General features: G+C 45.3%; 1 protein-coding gene across 3 annotated transcripts in view; it reads left to right on the plus strand.

Annotated features, from left to right (window-relative positions):
- Nucleotides 1–24295, plus strand: part of LOC136953907 (ecto-NOX disulfide-thiol exchanger 2-like) — an 80678-nt gene that overhangs the window by 13034 nt on the left and 43349 nt on the right. For all 3 annotated transcript variants that reach the window (XM_067247374.1, XM_067247376.1, XM_067247375.1), the window contains exon 2: nt 12330–12473. In XM_067247374.1, coding sequence (XP_067103475.1) covers nt 12330–12473 — 144 coding nt within the window. The remainder of the gene's footprint in view (nt 1–12329; nt 12474–24295) is intronic.

The following is a 24295-nucleotide window of genomic DNA, read 5'->3' on the forward strand; positions in this document are numbered from 1 at the left end:
AAATCTCAGACAGCTTTTTGGCCAAGCTGAAAAGCCTTAGAGAATACCAGTGCAGTCATTATTCATCCTCAAACCACCCACTGATTTGGTTCCTTGGGCATTCTTGTTTCAAGTGAATAAAAAGTAATATGTTCAAGCTTACAGAAGGAAAGACATTATCTAGTATTTCATATTCGATATGACTAGAAAAACTAAACTGACATTCCATCCAAGCAACCATTTTTGTGGAGGGAGCCCAAAAGGGAATTTGCTGTGGATGTCACCCAAACCGAATTGTGATGGTGACAGTGGACTCTCTATTTGAGCTTTGATGGTATCCTTTGGTGGGCACAGGGACTGTGGGTGGCTGGCCTATTATTCAAACAGGATTAGTGGTCCCCTTTGGTCCAGCGCACAGAAATAACCCAGGCCAGCTGTTCTTGGGTACAGAGGGAATACTTGTGAGGGACTATAACATAACTGAACCTTAGAGAAGCCACTCCTTGGTACAATAACAAGCTTGTGTTCCTGAGCATCAAGAAAGTGCTACTCTACTCTACAAGCCCCCACAAAAAACGTTTTGTACAATGTCAGCAGCCTGTTCTTGAGCCTGAGTCTTACTTTGTATTCATGTGAAATCATTGATTGCAATTGTATCTGTATCTGTACTGTATATCCAAATCAGCGACCGTGGAAGGAACATCTTCTGTCTTCTCAAGTTTCATAACAGTTTCTTCGGGATGTGCACTATAGAGAAGCATCATATCATTCTCATCAGCTCCATACATTTCATCATTTTTAATGGGGGGCTGTCCAATTATAAACTTTATGATGTCAGGAGAGCAGTGAATGTGTTTTGCAGGGATCTCTATTATGTGGCAGAATAGAGTCTGCAGGCCTGGTTGCCTCTCCCAGAGCTTCTAAATTGTGATCTATGGACAGGCTAATTGTCTTTGTCCTTTACTGCCATTATGGCCTCTGTGAAGTGGCCATTTCCTGTCTGGAAAGGTCGTTTCCCGTCTTGGTTCAATAGTTCCCATCGCCACGACTCATAAAGCAGAGGACTGAAGTTGGTGGGAAAATGTAATGTTTCCATTGTGTTATATGTTTTAATTTTAACTTACCCAGATGCCCAAGCAGGAACATGGGAAGGTCCAACAGCTGGGAATGCATAACTGACTCCACTGGAGCCCCACAGATGGTTATTAGACCTCACAATCCTTCCATGCTGAGTTTGTGGCACACCAGTCCTCTACTGGGTCAGAACCAGAGAAGGAAGAGGTGGACTGAGGGAGCAGAGAGAGCTCCAGACTCTGCAGGAGGACTGGGACTGCTCAAGCCCAGAGAGCTGTGTGTTTGTGACAGGCTTTCACTGGAGCGCTACAAGGAGCTGCTTTATACACTTAATTTAGACCACGGAGGATTTAAAAGATTATATCTGCTATCAGAACAAACATGCTCTCAAATTTTTTCAGCCTTTCAACCTTTTGTCAGCAAGAGCTGTTCAAGCCGTATTGCCTTAGGTGGGAGCATAGAAATCTAGAGGATGACAAAGCCTAATTCAGTTCACTTATTATATAACAAGTGTCTCTTGTCTTTTTTCAGTCAAAGATTTTGGAGTGAATGAGAGTTGTACTTGATGATGACTATCAGATTGACTCAGAATGAGCTTGGTGTCACTACGTATTAATCCTAACACAAGACTTTCCTGAAATCAGATCAATTTACTGCTGTGTGCACTGAGCGTGCATTTAAATCTGACCCACAGTGACCTCACGTTGCTCTGCCATCACTCCCATCTCCCAGCTCCCCTGAAGTGGAGAGTAGATACAGTTTTTTTTAGAAACTGAGTCTTCTTGCCCTACTTTGTATGCTTTTTAAATTTATTCGTTGGATATCCATTTGGCAGGCACGGAAGTGAACACACTTAAATTCCTCCCCTGCTCTTTCAGAAGAAATCCTCCAGCACTCAACAGAATAATATAATTTGTTGTTTTCAAAACCTCACTTTGCCCTAAACATGAATCCTTGTTCTCTCCACTGCAAAAACTAAGGCAATAGACATTTAGCTTTGCTATCACGAAGATCTATACATTAGCACTGTCTCATGTAGAGTAGTCTCATGTGATCTTCTGGCAGCTGGTGGGACGGATGATTTACGTTGTGTGTAGAGAATGAGCAGGCACAGACATGGCCAAGTCGCCATGCACAGACAGAGCTATGGACCAGGGACTGTTACATGGCGTCTTGCCTAATCAGATGGACAGTATCTCCAGCATGAGATGAGACAGGGGTCAGCATCATCCTCCACAGTGAGGACCTGCACCCAGACTGGAGAACTCACACTCATGGAGAATGACAAGCAGGCAACTGGCTACTCGTCTCCCATGGCTTATACAGTAACTGTATCCTGAAATAGCTTCAAAGCAGAAAGCTTCTCTTTTTGAAAGAAGGCTTTTGGAGATAAACCAGAAGGCTTTCCCTTACGCAATCGCTCTGTAGAGCTGATTCATTTGGAGACCGATTCAATCACAGACTCATCCTCACCATGGAGAGTGAACCAAGAGACAGTTCTTCAATTGAAGGATTGGAGGGAAATGGATGTCACAGAGACTGATATGATGGTAAACAGGCAACCTCTCCAACAGGATCACTGAGAAGAGGTATTAATTAGTTCACAAGGGAAAAGGGGGAGATTTCTGTAATTAATACAAAAACAATCAGTTTTGCTTTGTAAGTTTTATGGCGCTTCTTTCTGTTGAAGGGGTTGGCATTGCAATGAAAACCAGTACAATTTGATGTGATTGTGTTTATTGTTGTCAGATCCTGCCCATCTCATCTCTGTGTAGCCATCACCTTCAGTCTCACTGATTTGTTCAGAGGTATGCTTTACCGTCCCTTACATTATTGGGAAACTCTTCTCTATGGACAATATTCCGATAATGTACCTGCACATACTTGGGGACCAAATAACATCCTTTTATCTCTGCATCCCATCCCATTCTCAGGTGACAATTGAGGGGAGATTACCATCATTCGAATAAATACGAATCACTTTTAACCAGCAATGGACTACCAATCAGAGTAGAGCACAAAATATAGGTTGATCATAATCAAAGCTTCAATCAATTTTTCAAGTCGTAACGGTGCAAACAGACCAGAAGTCTTTTCTCTGTAAAATAAACATGCTCACTTGGTTGTTAGAAAGACAATTGTCTAATTTATGCTAAATTACCTTATTTGATATCAATTAATAGCAGTAACTTATGAAGTGATTGGGTGAAAACTGTATTGAAAATGTCCTAGCAGTCACTATTGATAGAAATACATCTGGCATCATAAAATACCAGGCTGCTTTTCAGTCATGTTTCCAGTGATAATTGCGATGCTATTGTGTCAGAATACTTTTTTATTGCCAGAAATTCCTGCCAGGGCACTTGTTGACAATGTTGAGCCTCTGTCACCATGACACTGGCATCTTATGACAGCTTGTCATGAAAGCTCACATGGCTTCTGTTTCTGTCTGACCTCTTGCTCTCTCCATTACAGTCAACCCTAAAATGTGTTAACAGTGAATGGGAGCAATGCAAATAATAGAGGAGCATTAGTCTGACAGCAGTGTTTACCTCTGGACCTCCTCCAAAGTGGACGTTCTTGACCAGCGGAGACAGCAGGAGAGAGAGAGATAGAGAGACTGGAAGACGGCAGGGGGGATAGAGAGAGATGGAGTGTTTGAACGGCAGATGGTGTGAGTTGGTGTTGTATGTCTGTCGTCCTAAAAGGTCCACTGTGTGTCTGAGGCAGTGTCCAGCAGCTCTGTCTAAATCAGGAGGCATTTCCTGACTCAACACTGCGCCTGACAATCCCAGCACCCACCTTTCCCTTCCATGCTGTCTGTCACAGGGTGAGCGCTGCATGCTGTCTGTTACAGGGTGAGCGCTGCATGCTGTCTGTCACAGGGTGAGCGCTGCATGCTGTCTGTCACAGGGTCAGCGCTGCATGCTGTCTGTCACAGGGTGAGCGCTGCATGCTGTCTGTCACAGGGTGAGCGCTGCATGCTGTCTGTTACAGGGTGAGCGCTGCATGCTGTCTGTCACAGGGTGAGCGCTGCATGCTGTCTGTCACAGGGTGAGCGCTGCATGCTGTCTGTTACAGGGTGAGCGCTGCATGCTGTCTGTCACAGGGTGAGCGCTGCATGCTGTCTGTCACAGGGTGAGCGCTGCATGCTGTCTGTCACAGGGTGAGCGCTGCATGCCTCAATTCCCCCAGCTGTTATTCCAGACTGCTCATCGTAAATTACAGCAGCGTCTGGCTCTGGGAGTGTGTCAGCCCCTGAAGACACACACTTCTCTGCTCACCTTCCCTCCTTCCCCTCTCAAATTAGCTGAGTCCAGAGCTGTTTTAGATGGTTGAACCGAAGCCAGCAGAACCGGAGCAGACCTGTGGGGCCGGAGAAGTGCTTCAGGCCTGAGTAGAGAATGAGCCGTCGGTGGGACATGGAACCTGTGCATCACCCATGTCGTGCATGTCGTGGCTGAGACCCATCACAACCATCTGGGCTGTGAAGGTTCTGACTCCTCTGTCCTCTTCTGGAGCCTCTCCCATCAGCCTGACCACCGGAACCAAAGAGGCACTTTGACATCAGCTGGAAACCATCTGAAACAGCCTCCAAATGGCTTCACCGACAATTAACCGGACGTGGTAGCCTTGTCACAGTCATATCCATAGGAACATCTGTCGCTGGCATAACCCTGACATTCCATGCTGTATAATGATGCAGAACATGTCCTCAAGGTCTCCTTGCATCAGGACTTAATGACTACATGTACTGATATCATGATGAGATAGCTGCTACCACATTCTATCTGGACAGGGATTTGTGTTCAGGGGAGAGGTGACAGGCCGTGGTTTAGAGGTCCAGGGGGAGAATCAGCAGTCGAGATGTTTTCTTCCTCCAGACTTTATCGTCCTCTACGCAGTGTAATTTTAAAGGTTGGTCATGAGTTACACATGCAGAGCTCTCTGTTTGTTGACAGACACACACAAAGACACACACGCACAATCATTGTTATCCATCAGCGTGAATGTTCCCACACACAGCCACGGTGTTCCTAAAGAGATGACAGCTTTTGACAGTAGACAGTTGATTAGACTACAGACCAAAGATTCATTAGTTTGTTTAATGGAATTGAAATGAGTGGATGAGAGATTTAAATAAATTAACCTTCACTGGATCCCCAGAGGCATGTAGGAATGACAGAAGTGGCTGATGAGGATTTCTACCCTTGTCACTGATATAATGGATACTGATGACATTATTGTGGCCGAGTCTGTTGTCAGATAACCCCGGACACCAACCAGAACACATGTTGCAGAGAGAGAAGGAGAGAAAAGGGGGAAGGAGAACGAGAGAGGGAAAGGGAGGGAGAGAGAAAAAGAGAGATGTTTGCCTCATTATGGAAGAGCAAAATATAGCTATATTTAGTGCCAAGCCAAGTGAAACTGGAAATACACAAGGAGATTGGAGAAATTAGCACTATTCGCAAATGTCACATCTTCTGCAGGGAATTGATTAACTTTTAACAAATCCCAGCAGTGAAAATGTGAGTTTTTTTTATACCACTCTCTTCATATTATTAACCTTTATTAATGGATTTTTGGGGAATTCACTGGAAACCACTTGTGGCTCAGAATGAAGCTGTCAGCGATCAGTTTTACTCTTAGTGATATTGTACTTCATTTCAGTAAGAAGGAAAACTATTAAATCATTCTAAGATATTTAGAATTCCCTCAATTTTTCATTGGTTTTTGGCTTGACTTTTGAACATAACGGTGTGATGATCTTTAACATTTTCCCTGCAACTCTGAATATAACTCGGACATCTTCCCCAATGTCAACAAAAAGCAGTTGTTTTTTGTGTTTGCTCTAAGCCTATTTTCACACAAAAGGTGTCAGCTTGATACATCAACATGGCTGTCTTAGGAGATGGGGGGGGGTGTCTGCTGCCATGCAGGTTTGCATGTGTCTGGGAGAGATCCAGAGGAGGGACATGAGAGATGGATTGTGTGTGTGTTTGTGCGTGTATGTGTGTGCGTATGTAAGCTCATAGGCACTTGTGTGTGTGAACGCATATGTGAGTGTATGTGTGCACATGTGCATAGAGCATGTGTGTGTGTGTGTGTGTGTGTGTGTGTGTGTGTGTGTGTGTGTGTGTGTGTGTGAGAGAGTGTGAGTGTCTTTCCCACATCCTGCTGGGCTGTAGAATGCAGGGATGACAGCTTGTCCAACAGAGACCTTCACTCTGTCCTGCTCCTCAGTGGATTCCATGGAAACAGTCAAACTGAGCAACTGCAGCAGCCAGCGCCGTCACCAACGGATACCTGTCACCACTGGTTACAGTGAGACCCCGTACACCAATACTCTGCATGGCCTTTCCTCTCTCAGCTGGCCACAGTCACAGTCTTTTAACAGCTCTTAGTACTGTTATTCAGAGGGTTTAGCCAATCCCTTCCTTTCATCACTGGGCTGCCATCTTAACTCCCTCCATTGATATTTGTCACCACGGCATTCTGCAGGATGAGGGCCGTTTTAGATGTCTGAAATGTGAAGGAGGGCCTGTGATGGTGGGGGAGAGGGTGAAAGAGAAGGACAGGGAGAGTTAGAAGAGGAGATGGAGGAAGGCCATGAAGACTAAAGAAAAACCAGCCCAAATAAGTTTTTAACCCATTGTTCCACTCAGTGATTCTGTGTCTGTCTGTGTTCAGTAGTGAGCTGGAATGAAGAACCAGAGAAATCACCTTGAGGCCAAAATTGCGGCCTAAATGTCTCTTCTCCAACTCCTAATGTCTAACTGATTTCATTGTAGGATTTTAAATGCATCAATCATGTAAGTCTGTGGAGAGCAGGGAACTTTTCCTCTGAAACTTTAAAAAATCAGTCAGACCACAGTCAGGTCATGTTAAGTAAGTTTCTAGTTGGTCAGTCGTGTCTTTGCCTCTAGCAACACTCTTCCTCTTTTTAATGGTATGTTGGTTCCCAGACTGGACATGGGGCCTTTCATATCCTCAACACTGGCAGGTGTTGTAGAGGCAAACTGAGGAGCTATTGATGCATGTTCTCTTTCAGGTCCACTTTGGTCTTCACACTCGATAAAGAACCTGCTGTGCTGGGATTGGCCAAACACGGTGTGTGTTTGTGCATCTAGAGCCAAATATCCTGATTCATAACCAGAGTATTTTTTGGGACAAATCTTTAATGGATTGAAGATTTGTTGACGTGAAGACTACTGTGTTTGTGTGCTCCGAGTCGCTGTGCTTTTAATGCCAAGAGTTGAGAAAACAGAAATAAGCCTTTAAATATGCCTTAACTTCTACTTTGACGTGAACAGTGGAAGATAGCTGTTACACTGCGCTCGACCATTAGTGCTGTGTAAGGAAGAGGAATGCAATGTTGCTCTCTCCTTCTATAAATACACCAAGTGAAAAGCTCAGGTAATGTCCTTACGAGAGTTCTCCAGCAGACTAGCATGCTTGTGCTGCCGTGCTAAGCTGGAGCAGTCAGTCAGTCACCTTGTTTACCCATCTGCCCAGAGCATCCATCACTCCACATAGTCAGCATGGTGTTCTAATGTCCAGGGCCCCACTAATGTGCTACATCTCCCCAGGCTGCTGGACAGACTATGAATAGAGCTTTCCCCCTCCATTGTCTGCCTGATCTCTGTTGGCTCTCATCTCCTGCTCAGTCTTGTAGGCCTTGTGACTGGGTTTCATCAGCACCCTCCAAGCATTAGCATAGCTGCTGGCAGTGCTGGTGTTATAGGGAACATAGCTAGAACATAACTGCGGAGGCTAATTTAGGACAGGCCACCTGACGAGCCAACTGTCAACACAAAGGCCACGACCAGAGTCAGGTCTCCTGACCTTGACCAATCACAGACAACCTTGTGCTGTTTATTTCTCAGTGTGGTGGAGATGTACTGTGGGTCTCTGAGGTTTAGAATGACCCCTGGGCCATGTCACTAATGACTTCTGGGTAGAGAATGTGACCCTTATTGACAGTTTCCATCTCTGGCAGGAAGCTGTTGTTGTCAAGGCAGGAATCAGGCGATTCAGGTGATGCATCGTCACACCACACAATCAGAGAGGTCAGAGGGTTGCATAACTTCCTTCTGCTGATAACCACAAAGGCATGACTCCCTGTGGAGCAATTCCACAGACAAACAACTTCAAATAATCTAATAAAATCAGCAGAAAGAAGAGATCACCTTCTGTCCTCCAATGGATCATAACAGTACACATTAACCAGCCTTTTCACAGCATCAGTAAGCACCAGAGCAGTACCTATGACACTGGGGTCTCAGCAAGGCCAGGTAATCAGATATTATTCAGAGTTGTTTAGACTGGGGACAGCACTCCAGATCCAGTGTGATGCTGTGTGTGAAGAGCCTCTGCTCTACATCTCCTAATAGGACTACAGATCAGTCTGCTCTCTGGCCTCCTCTGATTATTTACGTCTTTGGAGGGTTTTCCTTCTACTACACACATACTAGTGAGGACATTTTTTAGGAAAAAGGAAATCTTTAATGTCTGGCTTTGCGGTAGCTGGACTGATTGGAAATTAGATTTTTTTCTTAATTTTCAGGAGATGATGGATGTGCTATTGGGCTGTGTAGGCAGGATAAATGACAGCGTCTAGCGACAGCTGTCTACCTGACCTCCAGAGTCTGAGGGAGGAATCTTCTCCAGTCACACACTAGGTGGAAGTGCTGTGTCGACACTCTGCTGGGTAATAAGACAAGTCCATGGAGATGACAGACAGTTTTTACTTTGTAATGGAGCGGAAAAGTCAAAGACAAGCAAATCCAATTCATGAGGTCAGTGATGTGTTCTGGTTGTGTGTCATCCTCCCCTCGCAGACACATGAACACTCCAATCGACGCTTTCACTTGTTCTTCCTGTTCTGGCAAGATTAATGGTTGACTCACAGTCATACCACCTAGAAACTCACAGACACTGACACACTCACTTGCACTCACATGCAGGCACTCATTTCCTGCATTATTTATAAAGATCGGATAGAAATATTCAGTCAGATATAGTAAGTTAGGAAGCGGGAAGAAACAGTACCTCTTGTTAGGAATTGTAGAGGAAGAGGAAAGGGATAGGGACAGAGAGAAAAAACTGATGGAGAGCAAATGTTAGAGACAGAGATAGACAGATAAGTGAGAGGAGGAAAAAGAGAGAAGTTCCTCCACCATGATCCAGACCCTGTGTGAAGGGTTCATTGTGGTCTCGACTGATGTGTACCCTTGCTGTAACCCTCCTGCCAGACACGGTCTCTCTAACAGCAGTATGTTCTCCCTGTCTTGCACAAGGACCATTCGGGGTGCTGTGACAGGCTAGCCAACACTGCATCTGAACACTGAATACTTCAAAACAATACACACACTTGCACACACACACACCTACACACACACCTGCACTCCCTCCTCCCCCCCTCCCACACACACACACACACAGGGCTGAATCAATGTTATTGAGTGAAGTTGGAGCTGTTATTATTCTGTTCTGTGGTTTCATGAGATCACTGTGATCACACACCCTGTTCTCGGAATGCCTTTACTCTCTCCATCGACTATTGAATTTATTCCCCCCCCTCTCCTTCTCTCCTTCTCTCCCTTTCTCTTTGTCCTGTTCTTTATGTCCTCAAGGACTTAGAGCATTGAGGTTCCATGTATCTTTCTCACAGTCTTCTGATATTACTGTGTGTCGTGATCCAATGCTTACAATCCAAACGCAAATGCTCACTCAGCATTACTGCAGCATTACTGTCCTACCTATAGCCTCAGCAGTAGTTTGGATGTCATTGTTAAGGTGTTAGCTGATAGCGTTATTGCTTTCACTAGCATCAGCACTTAGGCATAAAGTATATACATTGGTTTTCCAGGGAGCTGATTGCTTTTTAATGACTTCATAGTTCAGTTGGTGACTGTGCTTTTCTCCACACGCCTCTCCTCTCTCTAAAGTGTTTGAACCAGTGTACCTCTGGTCTGGTTTTACTGTGCATGTGTTGTTGTTACTGTTCTCTGATCGTACTGCTCTAATGTGCAACAGCCTCCGTCCTTGGAGTGGCTGTTTCATAGATGTTTTGTTCCGTACATGTCCGTCACACTTCTATTTGATGTTTTGGGTCTCTTTTAACTCTCTTTACTGTGCTGTCGTTCCCTCCATTGGTTCTGCTCTCCTCTCCTGGTTCTCTTTCTCCTCCTTCTCCCCTTCCTTTCCTTTCCTTCTGCTCTCTTCCCATTTGGTCGGCTCTCCTCCCCCCTTCTGCTGTTTCGGTTGCCCTCCGCCCTGGTCTTCCTCACTCTCTCCGTTGGTCATGGGAGGGATGTTTCCCCCCTCTCCTCCTGGTGGCTGTGAGCTGTGGCTGGGTCCAGATGTGAAAGCTCAAACAGACCATCCATCAGGCTGCAGACACATGAGGACCACAGGGAGATGAGAGAGGCAGAGGCAGTGACCCAGCAAAGACACACTGGCTCTGGACCAAACACACACACACACGCACACACACACATTCTCGCCAATAGCACATAGGCACATCATCTAATCTAAATATATATAAATACTGTATATATACCATGTAGAGAGAGAAAGAAGGAGGCAGATAAAGGTGAAGAGACGGACTGGGTTTGTAGGTGTAAATGAGATGAAGGGAGAAAGAGAGAGAAAAGTAAGGAATATCCAGTGTTTCCCCTAGGTTTACAGCTTTGGGTGGGGCGTGGGGCGACGACCATGTAGAGACAAAAATGGGAGTCAGGTGGCTGAGCGGTTAGGGAATCGGGCTAGTAATCTGAAGGTTGCCAGTTCGATTCCCGGCCATGCAAAATGACATTGTGTCCTTGGGCAAGGCACTTCACCCTACTTGCCTCGGGGGGAATGTCCCTGTACCTACTGTAAGTCACTCTGGATAAGAGCGTCTGCTAAATGACTAAATGTAAATGACACGCTGTCGTGTAAATAAGATAAATAACATAAGGCATTTAGTTTGTTTAATAAAAGAGCAGAGTTTTCTAGGAAAGGTAACCTTAAATGACTTATTTTGTGATCGGCCGATATATATATATATATATATATATATATATATAAAAAATTTAAAAAAAAAAAAGATTTCTTTTTTAAATTATTATTAACTTGACCTTCCAGGAGGGGCGGGGGGTGCCGTTGGGGGGGCGGGGTGCCCCCCTAATATAATGGTAGGGGAAACACTGGTATCCTGTCAGATGGATGCTGATGGTGATGACAGGAGTGAGCAGGAGCAGGGGAGGTGTGTGAGCACTCTCCAGGTGTGTTTATGATGTTTTCAAGACAGAGCTCAGCAATATCACACTTAACATCATTACAGACCGCACTCTCTTTTTATGAGACTCAAACCCAAAACACTGTTTAAATCTATATTTACAGGCCCCATTTCCCTGTTGAGTTCCCTGGGTTTGAGTAAAGACGATTCTGCCCTTTTCCTGCGACAGTTTGTGGTGTTCATGACCACGTTGTTTACCCGTCGCCTCTCTTCATGTGGAAAGCCCTGATGACTGAGGACAAGATGCTTCCTATTGTGATGGAAATGTTGCCGCAACAACAGAATACTGATATGCAGTTCCCTTTCGCTTTACTGCACTACAACTACAAAAAACACATAAAGACTCACACAAACAAGTGTAAACCCAGACATGAGAACAGTTGCAGACCTCGTTTTGAATAATAAATGTCCTTTTCTTATTTTTGGACCAGAAAATCTCAGTAATAGTAATAAATAGATTAGACTCAGAACACAATTTAATGTGTTTATTCTTTCCTGGGATTTGGGGCACTATCCACCTTATTATTGTTTCCATAATTCAATGGAGTTAATCTCTGTAGAGCTTTATGCTCTCAAAGACTGGAAGATGGGTATAAGATGTTTTTAGAAACTATTAAGCCTGAGGCTGTTTGACAGATTGGCCCACTTCTGCACCTGAACCTTCTGTCTATTTTGGTGACAGAATCTTATTAAGTGTGTGTGTATATGTGTGTATGTGTGTGTGTGTGTGGGGGGGTCTTTTTTGGTCTTTTGTGTACAGTATCCCATTTTTCATATTCGACAGGAACATACAGGGATAGAAGTGTACCACATGATTTGGTTGAAGTTCTGTATGAAATGTATTTTCTTCTTCTGGTTATACTGGCAGACCTTCAACCGCCCAACAGCAAGTGTTAGATATGAAGTCTCAGGAGTGACGTATGTAAACGCTGCAGCTGACAGAAGAGCTCCTCTGTGTCTAACAGCACGTTTGTTGTGTTGTGTCTCTCAGGGCTGAACACGCTGCCCTTCGACCCCTCGATCAACAACGAGCCCCTGCAGTTTAGCAGCTCCAACGGCCCGCTGGTGTCCGACTGTCCTCTGGAGAACGGAGCGGAGAACAGCAAGAAGAGGAAGAGGCCCAGCCTGCCTCCAGGTACGCAGAAACGCTCTCTACTCTCAAGTAGTGCCAGGAATTCTGAAGTCCTTACACTGCTGCTTATCAGTGAAAACACAGACTGAGTGGTGGTTGACTCTAATCCTTTATATTTGAAGCCCGCTAGGGTGGTATGGAAGAAGGTGTTTTTTAGTTTTCATTAGCTTCCGACATCCGGCAGTGTGAGAGTGAACCTCGGGATTGTGTTCTGCTGGGATTGTGTTCTGCTGGGATTGTGTTCTGCTGGGATTGTGTTCTGCTGGGATTGTGTTCTGCTGGGATTGCAGTTCTCACACCTGGATGCAGTTGTTACCGTGCCAGCATCGCTAGCCAATCAAAACTCTTACTTGCCTTTAGGCGAAGACCTGTGGGATTCACGTGTGACATGCTCGACAGGTGTGTGTGTGTGTGTCTTTTTTGTGTCGGTTTGTGTGCATCTCTGTACTCTCTATGTCTTTGTGTATGGAATTGTGTGTCTGTGTGTGTCCAGTTTTAATCAGTGACAGTTTGCCTAATTAAAGAAAGAGCCTCTAATGAATTGCATTATGAGGAGCTGAGTGAAGAGGCCCTCAAGGCAGAGAGGTGTTGCTCTCTGTTCTCTGCTGTCTCGGTGACTTCAATTAATCTAAATGACTTGGTTGTCTTAATGGATTACTCTTTATAACCTGAAACTTTGTTGATCATATTAAGCATAGGCCTCTTTATAGTGAGCCTTATTTAGCTGATATTAATTATGGTTCTGAAAATCTAATCTAATTATGCATCATTACCAATCAAATGTTAAGTTAATGAGTGGGAATGTAAATTAAGGTTCAAAACAACATGTCAAGTAGATAGAGAATAGTTGACAATGTTGTTTTTGTCCTAAGTGCGAAAGCTTGTCTTTTAGTTAATTTCCAATGCCTTTCATGATGGAGTCTGTGGTCATGTAAGGACTAGTTCTACGGGAGCCTATCATATTTCTCCTGTGCCGGATGAGTCATCTTAGCAGAAGAGAGGGAGAGGACTGGTTTCCACAATCTTTTCACGGACTGCAGCAGTGACTCTGACTCGGTGTATAGACAAACTTCATAGAAAAGCTACCTTGACTGTCGGTGGGTGCAGGAATGTACGCACGTGTTGACACTGCAGGTGGTTCAATGTGTGGGGTTTCGGTTTCTGTTAGTTTGTCACAAAGTGTCTGCTCACCAGAGGAGGTTCCAGGGAGGATTGTGGTGTGTCGGAGGGCCTCCGTGGTGTGTTCCCCCCTCACCAGAGGGGAGGATCATGATGAGGGCAGCAGAGAGACAGACACGCTTCCCCTCAGCCCTCCAGCTGCCCTGCTGCAGCAGGAAGCAGCCTCATGATGGAACAACGGCTACATGATGACAATCTGCTGCGTCTGGAGCAGAGCACGTTTAGCTCCTTTAATGTTCTCTGGTGTCTCTGGTGAAGTCTTCCCGCCCTCTGAGGAGGCCAGATAGAGCCAGGACTAATTAGCAGCCACGTGGATTTACCCTCGTTAAACAACCCTAATGGATAGATTCATCTCATTAGGGCTTGGCGCTCTGTTAGTGAGACTGAGAACAAGCCCCACACAAGGAGACACAAATTCCTTTACTGTATGTATGCGTGTGTATGTGTACTTTTGTGTGTATGTGTTGGGCATAATTATTTAGGCTGTAAGATTCCAACACCCACACATTACTGCTGACAGGATGTTTACTCCATTCAAACTTTAAACTACCCTTCGTCTAAATCCCCAAACACAGTGTCTTGCTGCCGTAGAGTCCAGCTCTAATGAGTGTCTGTTTTTATCTACCTAAGAGACACTGCAACTGTTTATGAAGTACAGGGTGATTAACTTTCACACTTCAAACTAATAAGAATAACTATTAAAATCAACTATAAAACTCACCCACTCGCACTCTTATAATTAAGCAAATATTTAACTTCAGTTGACGTTTTATTGGTTGACATGAGGCCAACTATTAAACAGCTAACAAATAACAGTGAGTTAGGTTTAATAGAATTCCTGCCCACTCAACACTTTGTATGACAGAGCCCTCCAGTACTGAGCTGTACATTGATGGGCTGTGACCCATTTAGACAGGCTTAAGTGGAAATGCAGGGAGTAAATTCAATGTTTTGTTATGCCTCTGCCTTGGGCTTGGTAAAATGGAGTCACTACATTTTTCAACACGATGCCATCCTTTCATTAGCAAACACTCTTAAGGGTTGTTTATATCTGTTCCTTGTCAAGTCTTCTCTTCCTCTCCATCCTCTATCTCTGAGTGTTTCTGTAGGACGTCTGGCTGTGAAATATCCAATAGTAAGCAGAGCCTCAGGGTCCATGCTGTATGGCTTCTCCTACTTCTAACCCACACAATCCAACTATATGGCACAACGGAAACATATACACACACACACACACACACACACATACACTCACACACATAGATGAAAAGCTTTGGATGAATAACTGTATCAGGGACCACTCCATGCAGCTGTGTTGGATTGAAGCAAACATTTCTCATTTGAAAACCACTGTTTACTTTGGGACTCCATTCCAGAGCCTAGTTTTCAAACTCTGAATGAAATAAACCACTTCACTGTCACGTCTGTTCCAAAGACAATTATATTGTATGAAGAGACATCGGTACACAGTTCTAGCCATGGCAGACGTAATTGTTATGCTCTCTCTCCAATTTAATCTTGTGTGCAATAAGCTTTAGTGAGCACTAGGGGAGGAATGCTGAGTACAATGCTAATGATTCCCATGACGAGGAATGTAGATGTTAGCTCTGGAAAGACTGAACAGGAAAGCTCTCTCCAAGTGGATTTGAGTGTTTGTATGTGAACATAGTATGTGTGTGTGTACGTGCACATGTGTGTGTTTGTATGTACACATGTGTGCGTACCCTGCGTGTGGGTGGGAGTAGCAGAATGCAAAGGCTTACAACTCTTGTGTGATGTCTCTCCCCTGTGTGGAGGACTGGCAGAGGTCGACAGGGAAGTCATGTTGGTCAAGTTATGTTTATTTACATATGATGGCTGTAGGCGTTGCCCTGACAGCACAGTGTAGAGGTTCTACACCACCGTTCATGTGCACATTCATGCCACGTCTGCTGCCAGATTGAAAAGACAGTGTGCTGTCGGTGTCTAGCTGCGTATGTGTGTTTGTTGTTGTGTATATTTGTTCACGGATTAATTTCTGACTCTGGTTCATTTCAGACAAACAGTGTGAGTGTGGGGGGGTTAAGCCTAGATGTCTGATCCTGGATCAGACTGTGAGAGGAAACTCTCTCCTCCAGAAGGGGTTTCTCCTGCTCCATGAACCTCATTGTGGAGCCCCACATTCTCCCTCTGTCTTAATTTGTCAGCTGCCTGCCTGTGTGTTAGCACTGGAGAGTTGGTGTTGTCCCCAGTTGGTGTGTATTGGGGCGGGGGGGTTGGTGTGTGTTAGCTCTGAAGGGTTGGCGTGTGGTGTGTGTTAGGGCTGGAGGGTTGGTGTGTGGTGTGTGTTAGGGCTGGAGGGTTGGTGTGTGGTGTGTGCTAGGGCTGGAGGGTTGGCGTGTGGTGTGTGTTAGGGCTGGAGGGTTGGCGTGTGTTAGGGCTGGAGGGTTGGCGTGTGTTAGGGCTGGAGGGTTGGCGTGTGGTGTGTGTTAAGGCTGGAGGGTTGGTGTGTGTTAGGGCTGGAGGGTTGGTGTGTGGTGTGTGTTAGGGCTGGAGGGTTGGCGTGTGGTGTGTGTTAGGGCTGGAGGGTTGGCGTGTGTTAGGGCTGGAGGGTTGGTGTGTGTTAGGGCTGGAGGGTTGGCGTGTGGTGTGTGTTAGGGCTGGAGGGTTGGCGTGTGGTGTGTGTTAGGGCTGGAGGGTTGGCGTGTGGTGTGTGTTAGGGCTGGAGGGTTGGCGTGTGGTGTGTGTTAGGGCTGGAGGGTTGGTGTGTGTTAGGGCTGGAGGGTTGGCGTGTGGTGAGGGCTAGTTAGAACACTGCAGATATGTGGACCTCAAAGACATAATCTCCCCCGATGCCAGTGGTGCTGCTGAAGACGAAGATGAAGTTTTGGGGACTACATGCCGTCATGGAGAGTGCATGTGTGACCCATGCCCTTTATAGATCACAGGAGAAGGTTTGACTTTCATATGTGATAGCCTACTGTACTGTACTTTACTGTACGTCTCCATGATTTGGGGGTCCTGGACTCTTCTCAGGTGTTGGCATGGGGAGCGCAGTTTAAAAGTAAGCAAAGTAATGGGCTACTCAACCTGTCAGAGCTAAGCTGTGTCTGAAATCCACAGAGATATATGGCTGTGTCTGTGTTGCCCAGAGAACTGTGGCTGTGTGGAGAATGTCCTCGCGGCTCTCTGTAAAGCCAGGCTGTAAGCTCATCTCTCAGTGGCTCAGATCTACGGCTGCATGTGATTGTCTCTTTGACAGAAGAGGCAGGAGGTGACAGACAGGGTTACCACAGACACTGACTGATTTGACAAAGTTCCAATGCACGCACGCACACACCCATTCACTTACACACACACTCACACACAAACACACACGCACACACACAGTGTCTTTGTCTGTCCCTCAACTGGGATGTATTGATCTGAGTCTTCAGTGCAGTATCAGTCTTTCAGCTGCCTGTACATGCATCGATTTTAATATTTGCTCATTATCTTCATGGAGCTGCAGTGTGTTATAATGTTGTATAGCTAGATTTGCTGATGCAGTGACATTGAGAGTTTGCAGTGCTGTCCTGAGTACTTCTGTGTGTGTGTGTGTCTGTGTGTGTGTTATGTGTATGACATGATGACAGAGCTGGGTGATTGAATCTGCATAACATGCTGTGAAGAGCCCTTTCCTGCTGTATTCCCCAGGGAGTCCAAGGCTTCAGTCAGACCTGAACATCTCTCTCTCTCTCTCTCTCTCTCTCTCTCTCTCTCTCTCTCTCTCTCTCTCTCTCTCTCTCTCTCTCTCTCTCTCTCTCTCTCTCTCTCTCTCTCTCTCTCTCTCTCTCTCTCTCTCTCTCTCTCTCTCTCTCTCTCTCTCTCATGGCTGCTGTAATGGAGCACATGCAGAGAATGTGAATGTGCATGTCTGTACTGACGTGATTTGTATGCATATGGATGAAGATCCATATGCTGCATGGATTCATTTATTAATACATGCAGCATGCCAGTAATTCCAGGTCCATATTTTGTTTAACCAGAACATATTTAATTTGTCTCACTTCTACTCTGTTTACATTATAGATGGATATACACATGGATGGTCTGTGTTTGTGTGCTGTGTTCTAGAAAGCTGGCACTTTATTTAACCTTTACAGTACTACAGATCTTAGATTCTGTGTTTGGATCCACTCTGTACTACACGGAAACAATGTCTGTAACTAAGATATGAACTCATGCAGTGAAAGGGACTGTGTGGTTCCACTCTGGTCATGAGCAGACGCTAGTTTAACTTTGACGCTAGTTTAACTTTGACACTAGTTTGCATGGAGCTGTCACACCCCAGCCTTTCAGTGGTGATGGATTCATCAATGCAGAGATGAAGCTAGGGTTCACCACCCTCCTCTCTCTTCCTCCATGTCTTGTTTACTCTGTTCTCTCCATCCTCTCTGTTCTCTCCATCCTCTGTTCTCTCCATCCTTCCTCTCAGGACTGCAGAGCCCTGGGCTGCTGCAGTGTCTCAGCTCTCCATCCTGCATACATGAATATGGGATCTGAGAAGCTCAGAGTGCCAGAGGACACAAACTTCTCACTCTCACTGAACAAATGGCTCCAGTTCTCCGCCTGCTCATGCTAACATTTTAGCTAATGCTACCTTCACTAGTGCTTTTCCTTGTATCCTCTCTCTGCTACTTCTAAAGCTGCAGGAGTTGTAGGTAGGGATGCACCGATGAATCGGCCAGCAGTTCAAGAAAAGAAGACTTTTGTTATCAGTGCATCCCTAGTTGTAGGGGTTGATCTGAGGAGAAAGAATGAGGTTGTCTGGGATCTTACAGCCCTGTTTGTTTTCTACATGATCAGAAAAGATGGCTGTGGTGTTTCAACCACCCAGACACAACACTGGAGGGGAGATAAACAATTAGCGCTGTGATGAGTTTCTCCCTCCATCTATCAGCCTGGGGAACATGGCCGCCCTGCAGGACTGGAGACGCTGAATCACTTCTGTCTTTCTGCCGTGTAATGGTCAGCTTCAGATTATTTTGTATTTATCAACAGTTTCTGTCTTCGAAAACTTCAGAAATAATTTTAAACTTGAACATTGTTTCCTGACTTCTTGACAATATTGTTTGTACAGCGCAATTACCCTGCAAATGTTTCTCTTCCGTAGATATAGAAAAATTATAAACTGTTGTTCCCAGCTTAACATTCAAAGTACGATGGTGTGATTTTAGGAGAAAAGAACAGGAGACTATTATCTGTAGGTGGCACAGAAAAATTGTGAACCACCAAAAGAAGCTCTAATTCCATTCTAATTTGATCTTGTTTGAGGCACTTTATGTCATTACAGTTTTTTACTGTAACATTACCATCTCTCTCAATCCAGCCCGGATCAGCCATATGGTAGTTATCTGGTCATTTGGCAGCCTGGAGGACGAACAGATTTCGAGCTGAGAGATGGAGGGGGGATGAGACTGGGGAGGAGGTAAAGGGAGAAAAGGTGTTTCTGTGTGAAACGTTCTGTTAAACCATCCGTCCTCAGCTGGTTTGACCTGGTCTGCAGCATGAAGTGGAGAGACCTGAGTTCTACTGTTACCTTCAGCATGGTTTATGTTGATGAGAAATGTCCTCCACATCAAACATTGGACATGGACCAGTCCACTGCTTAGGCTCAGCAGAAAGGAATGCGGAGGTTTGAGATGGAAACTAGCCGAGAGCTTCAGGGGCAAAAATCATGGGAATGGTAGAGTATGTCAGAGTTGAAGGAGATGTTTAGAACGTTTTAACCACATCCCTCAGTTTCCTCAGATCTCCTCAACTGCAACAGTAATTCAACATCCCTCCTCCCCAGCCCCCACCCCTAGGTTGGGTGAAATAGAATCTGAACCTTCCTCCTGGTCAAAGCCTTTGCCAGTACCCTGAAAGCATTCCTGAGCTTTCAGGAATCACAGTTCAATTTCAAATGCAAAGGCTGCTTAGTCATTTTATCCCAGTGTTATTCATTAAGGGAGCAGCAACTGGAGGATTTACGCCTCCGTTAGAGACAGGCTCCAAACACCAGAAGAGTAACACTCTTTCTGATAGGCCGGCCTGTTGAATTATGCATCTCCCATTGAGAGCTCGCTGCCCAAGCCAACCAAACGGCAGCTTTCGTCTCAGAGCAGCAGGAGTGACCCCAGGCTCTTTCTGGCCGCGTTTGAATCAAAGCAAAATCGTTTTCTAAGGGCCAGCGACGGTCACACTGTCACCTCCACCATTTCTCTAATTGGATCTGACTTTACAAAGCAAGTGTAAAGGAACATATACAAGTGATGTAATTCAGCACTGTGCCACTAGCTTATCTCAGCCTTTAAACAGACAGGGAGGCCTCAGGGGTTATGTCAAAAAAGTCTCTATTAGCATATTAAGAGTTTTTTTACTGTTGGTATTTCCTTTAATGTTGTATATGTATGAGAAGGTTGCTGGAATAGCAGAGGTCTGACTGAAGAGATAGAAAATACTTTTTATACTGGACTCATCCAATCGCCTTCAGATCTCTATCTGTCTCTCTCTGTGTCAGTTTCTCTCTCCCTCTGTTCTCTCTCCCTCTCTCCCTCCATCCATTTTTCTCTCTTTCTCCCTCTCTCTCTCTCTCTCTCTCTCTCTCTCTCTCTCTCTCTCTCTCTCTCTCTCTCTCTCTCTCTCTCTCGCGCGCACTTTTTATCTATCTCACTGAGAGACTGCAGGAATCTATCTTTTTAGCCCGGCGCCACACATCAGCACACAAATGAAAGAGTCACCCATTGCTCCTCTTCTTTCGTTTTCTATCAACACATTTCTCTCTCTCTCTCTCTCTCTCTCTCTCTCTCTCTCTCTCTCTCTCTCTCTCTCTCTTACCTACCTACCTACCTACCCTCCCGCCCTCCCTCCCTCCCTCCCTCCCTCCCTCTCTCCACCTCCAACTGTCTCTACTGACCCACAGCAGCTGCCTCACAGCGGTAGTCACAGTGGTGCTTTAACAAGGTGCTGCTCTCCCCCATCCTCCTCCATCTCCTTCATCATCATCCTGCCATCCTTCTCTTCTCCCTTCTTTCATAGCGATTGAGGCATGCATGTGAAGAGGGCAAGGAAGGAGAAGAGACACACTAGTTACCCCTTCTTTACCAACGTCCTGGTTTATAGAGAGATGGGGTGTCCTTATCACTGCCAGAGGGGAACAGAGGGCAAGTTGCAACCCACTAGGATGGCTGTGGGGTGCTGATTGATGAATACAGACGGGAAGATAGGAGGAAAAGAGGATGGGAAGAGTTGGTGGCTCAATGAAATGGCTAGACAGTGATGGATGACCAGATCTCATGGTCTTATGAGGCAGATTTTATTCATAACGTAACAGGGATAGAGCCAACTAAATCACCCCGGGCCCCCAGCTTTTCAATTAAAGACGGTATGAGAAGGGTATTGATCCACTGTGGGAGAGAACGACAGAGTGTGTGTGAGAGAAAGAGACAGAGAGATAGAGAGAGGAGGGAGAAACCGAGAGAAATAGGTTTCCTGAGAAAGAGTCAAGATTTTTAAACACTCATCAGTCCTCTAGTTCAGCCCGTTTTTCTAATTGTGTTTTATAATTGATTTCAGAGGGAGTTAAAAAAGACTTTGAAGTTTTCCAAGTGGAGAAAGGTGAGTGGGCCGAGTAGTATGTGTTTGAGTGCCAGTATGAAACACTTACTGCAACTCCACAGTTCTCATTAATGGGGTTCTTGTATTCCACCAACATCCACTTCAACAGTACCTGCTACAATATTCTATCATCTTTACACTACAACCTGGTGTCTGGTCCGGTTAACCGGTCTAACCGACCTTGATCAATGTGAGAAAGACCCAGTTCGCACCTTACCTCCAGAGCATCCCTCCTTCCTCTCCTTCCTCTCCCTCTGCCCCCTCCCTCCCTATCTACTGGTCTGCTGTAGTTTTAGCAGGTTGCTGTGTGTCCAGTGAAGCCTGCAGAGTGGAGACCCATGACTTCAGCTTGTGTCTGCTCCTGCTTTTAGGCATTGTGTCTGCCTGTAGTAAAGTGGTCTGTCTGTCTGCCTGCTGTAAAACGGTCTGTAGCGCAGTGAAAGGGCATGTTTGTTTTCTGTGTGTGTCTTCAGTAAGGGGATATGTTTGTCTGTGTATGTCTTCAGTAAGGGGATATGTGTGTCTGTGTATGTCTTCAGTAAGGGGGTATGTGTGTCTGTGTATGTCTTCAGTAAGGGGGTGTGTACGTCTGTGTATGTCTTCAGTAAGGGGGTGTGTACGTTTGTGTATGTCTTCAGTAAGGGGGTGTGTACGTCTGTGTATGTCTTCAGTAAGGGGGTGTGTACGTCTGTGTATGTCTTCAGTAAGGGGGTGTGTACGTCTGTGTATGTCTTCAGTAAGGGGGTGTGTACGTCTGTGTATGTCTTCAGTAAGGGGGTGTGTACGTCTGTGTATGTCTTCAGTAAGGGGGTGTGTACGTCTGTGTATGTCTTCAGTAAGGGGGTGTGTACGTCTGTGTATGTCTTCAGTAAGGGGGTGTGTACGTCTGTGTATGTCTTCAGTAAGGGGGTGTGTACGTCTGTGTATGTCTTCAGTAAGGGGGTGTGTACGTCTGTGTATGTCTTCAGTAAGGGGGTGTGTACGTCTGTGTATGTCTTCAGTAAGGGGGTGTGTACGTCTGTGTATGTCTTCAGTAAGGGGGTGTGTACGTCTGTCTGGGTCCATGGAGACGGCTGCCTTGACCCCTCTGCTTTCATCTCTTCTGGTAAAGCCTCTCTGATGCAGATGCTTAATGCAGCTGAATGTCCCTGAGTCAGAACGGTGTGTTATCCTCTACATCACCCTTCTTTCATGGCTGATCCTCCTATAAAGCATGAATTCATATCCAACCGACTGTCCTCTGGTCTGTAAAATACATTGAATGTGCAGCCTCCTTTGGACACCCACTCAGATAAACTGAACGTTTCCTCTACAGAGGGACATCTTTTACAAGGTGTTTTGGGAGGCTAATGGTTTAAATGCAAAGAATCCTCCCCTTTCCTTCCCTCTCCATCTGTCTCCCTCACTCTTGCTCTCGCCATGTCTCCTTGACACATAGGAAGGACAGATATCAATCTCGGTTTGGGAATGTAATCATCTGCCTGGAAAACCTCTTTTCAAACAAGGAATTACAGTCCTCGAGTTTTGGGTTGTTGCTCTCCCTTCTCTTCTCTCAGTTTCTCCACTCCTTATTATTTTGCTCTCCTTCTCTTTTTTCTCTTTTTTGCTTTCTTACTCCTCCCGCCCCCTCTCTCCTTCTTCCCCTCTCTCTCTCTCTCTCTCTCTCTCTCTCTCTCTCTCTTTCCCTTCTCTCTCTCTCTCTCTCTTGCAGTATATCATCCCCTCTGCGTGGGTGACTGAGTTCAGTTGACAGCGTTTCATATTTCATAAGAGCTCCTGTACCTGTTTGCTATTCTGTACACTGTGTCTCAAACAAGCATTCTCTTGACAAGGGGCGGCCATGTTGGCATGGATATTAAATTTGGATGTCCTACTTAGACGTCAAAACTCTTTGTAGATTCATTGGAGACGGCCACATCCAATTGTCTGTGACAAAAATTAAACTCTGCAACATCAAAGACAATAATACATATGTAAACATTGATGTTTATATTCACTTGTAATAGCCACATTTAGCATTAGCGCACAGATTATGAGCAAAATATTTCAGATAAAAGGAGCACAATCTCAGCAGTTTCACAACAACCTATATTTACCCTGAATAAAGTGGAAAAAACGTGTGCCAGCATTTTAAATCAAAACATCTTCTAGGTATTGTACAGTAATTAGATGAAGTGAACGAGCTTGTAAAGTTGTAACGGCCAGACTACTTTTCATCTAGCTGTAGTTTCACACTCAGATTTCTTACAGTTCTGGAGTGAGAACAAGCCGTCTCTACATGTCTGGGTTTCTACATATCTGAAGGCCTAAGGGTATACTATCATGACAAGTATCTATCAACACCATAGTGACAAGTTTGTTGACATACTCACATTACGCACTTCTAACCTTGCTCTTCCCTTATGCTGTGTACGTTTGTGTTGCGGAGATGTTCAAACACAAACATGTAGTGGTTCAGATAAAAAATCTTTGCATTAAATGGTTAGAGGGGAGTATCCATAGGTCATTTAGGCTCAATAAGCACACCTTCTGTCTGAAAAAGTCTATTCCACCGAGCTTTGTCTCTGATCACCCAAACCTTCATCTGCTGTCCCCCTACCTCTTCACCCGAGAAGACCAGTCAACCATGGACCATGAAAGGACAGGCTAACCATTACATCTACGCTGTGCGCTATCATTATGACAACTGAGATACAATAGATAGTGTCTGGCCGTCACTCATAGCTATGTCTCTCTGGATGAGTAGAGCCCAACGCAATGGAGCCCAGAGCAGTAGACCATTATGGGTGACAGTTGAGTGGAGGTTACTGGAAAGTCTGTCACTTTAAATTGACAGACAGCAGTAGATGTTGGGCTATGTGAGGGCTAGTAAGAATTTGACCTGCTTGACTTATAGTAGATGTCAGATGGGTCTGCCTTGTCTCCCCGTCAGCTCTGATGACTGGCGATGGGGCAATGACACGCCTGAGCACATCTCCACCAACAGTCACTTGACTGTCAGCCATGTCACCTGACTATGTCACCTG

Source organism: Osmerus mordax, chromosome 12, assembly GCF_038355195.1.
Source record: "Osmerus mordax isolate fOsmMor3 chromosome 12, fOsmMor3.pri, whole genome shotgun sequence".
Taxonomy (NCBI): Eukaryota; Metazoa; Chordata; class Actinopteri; order Osmeriformes; family Osmeridae; genus Osmerus; species Osmerus mordax.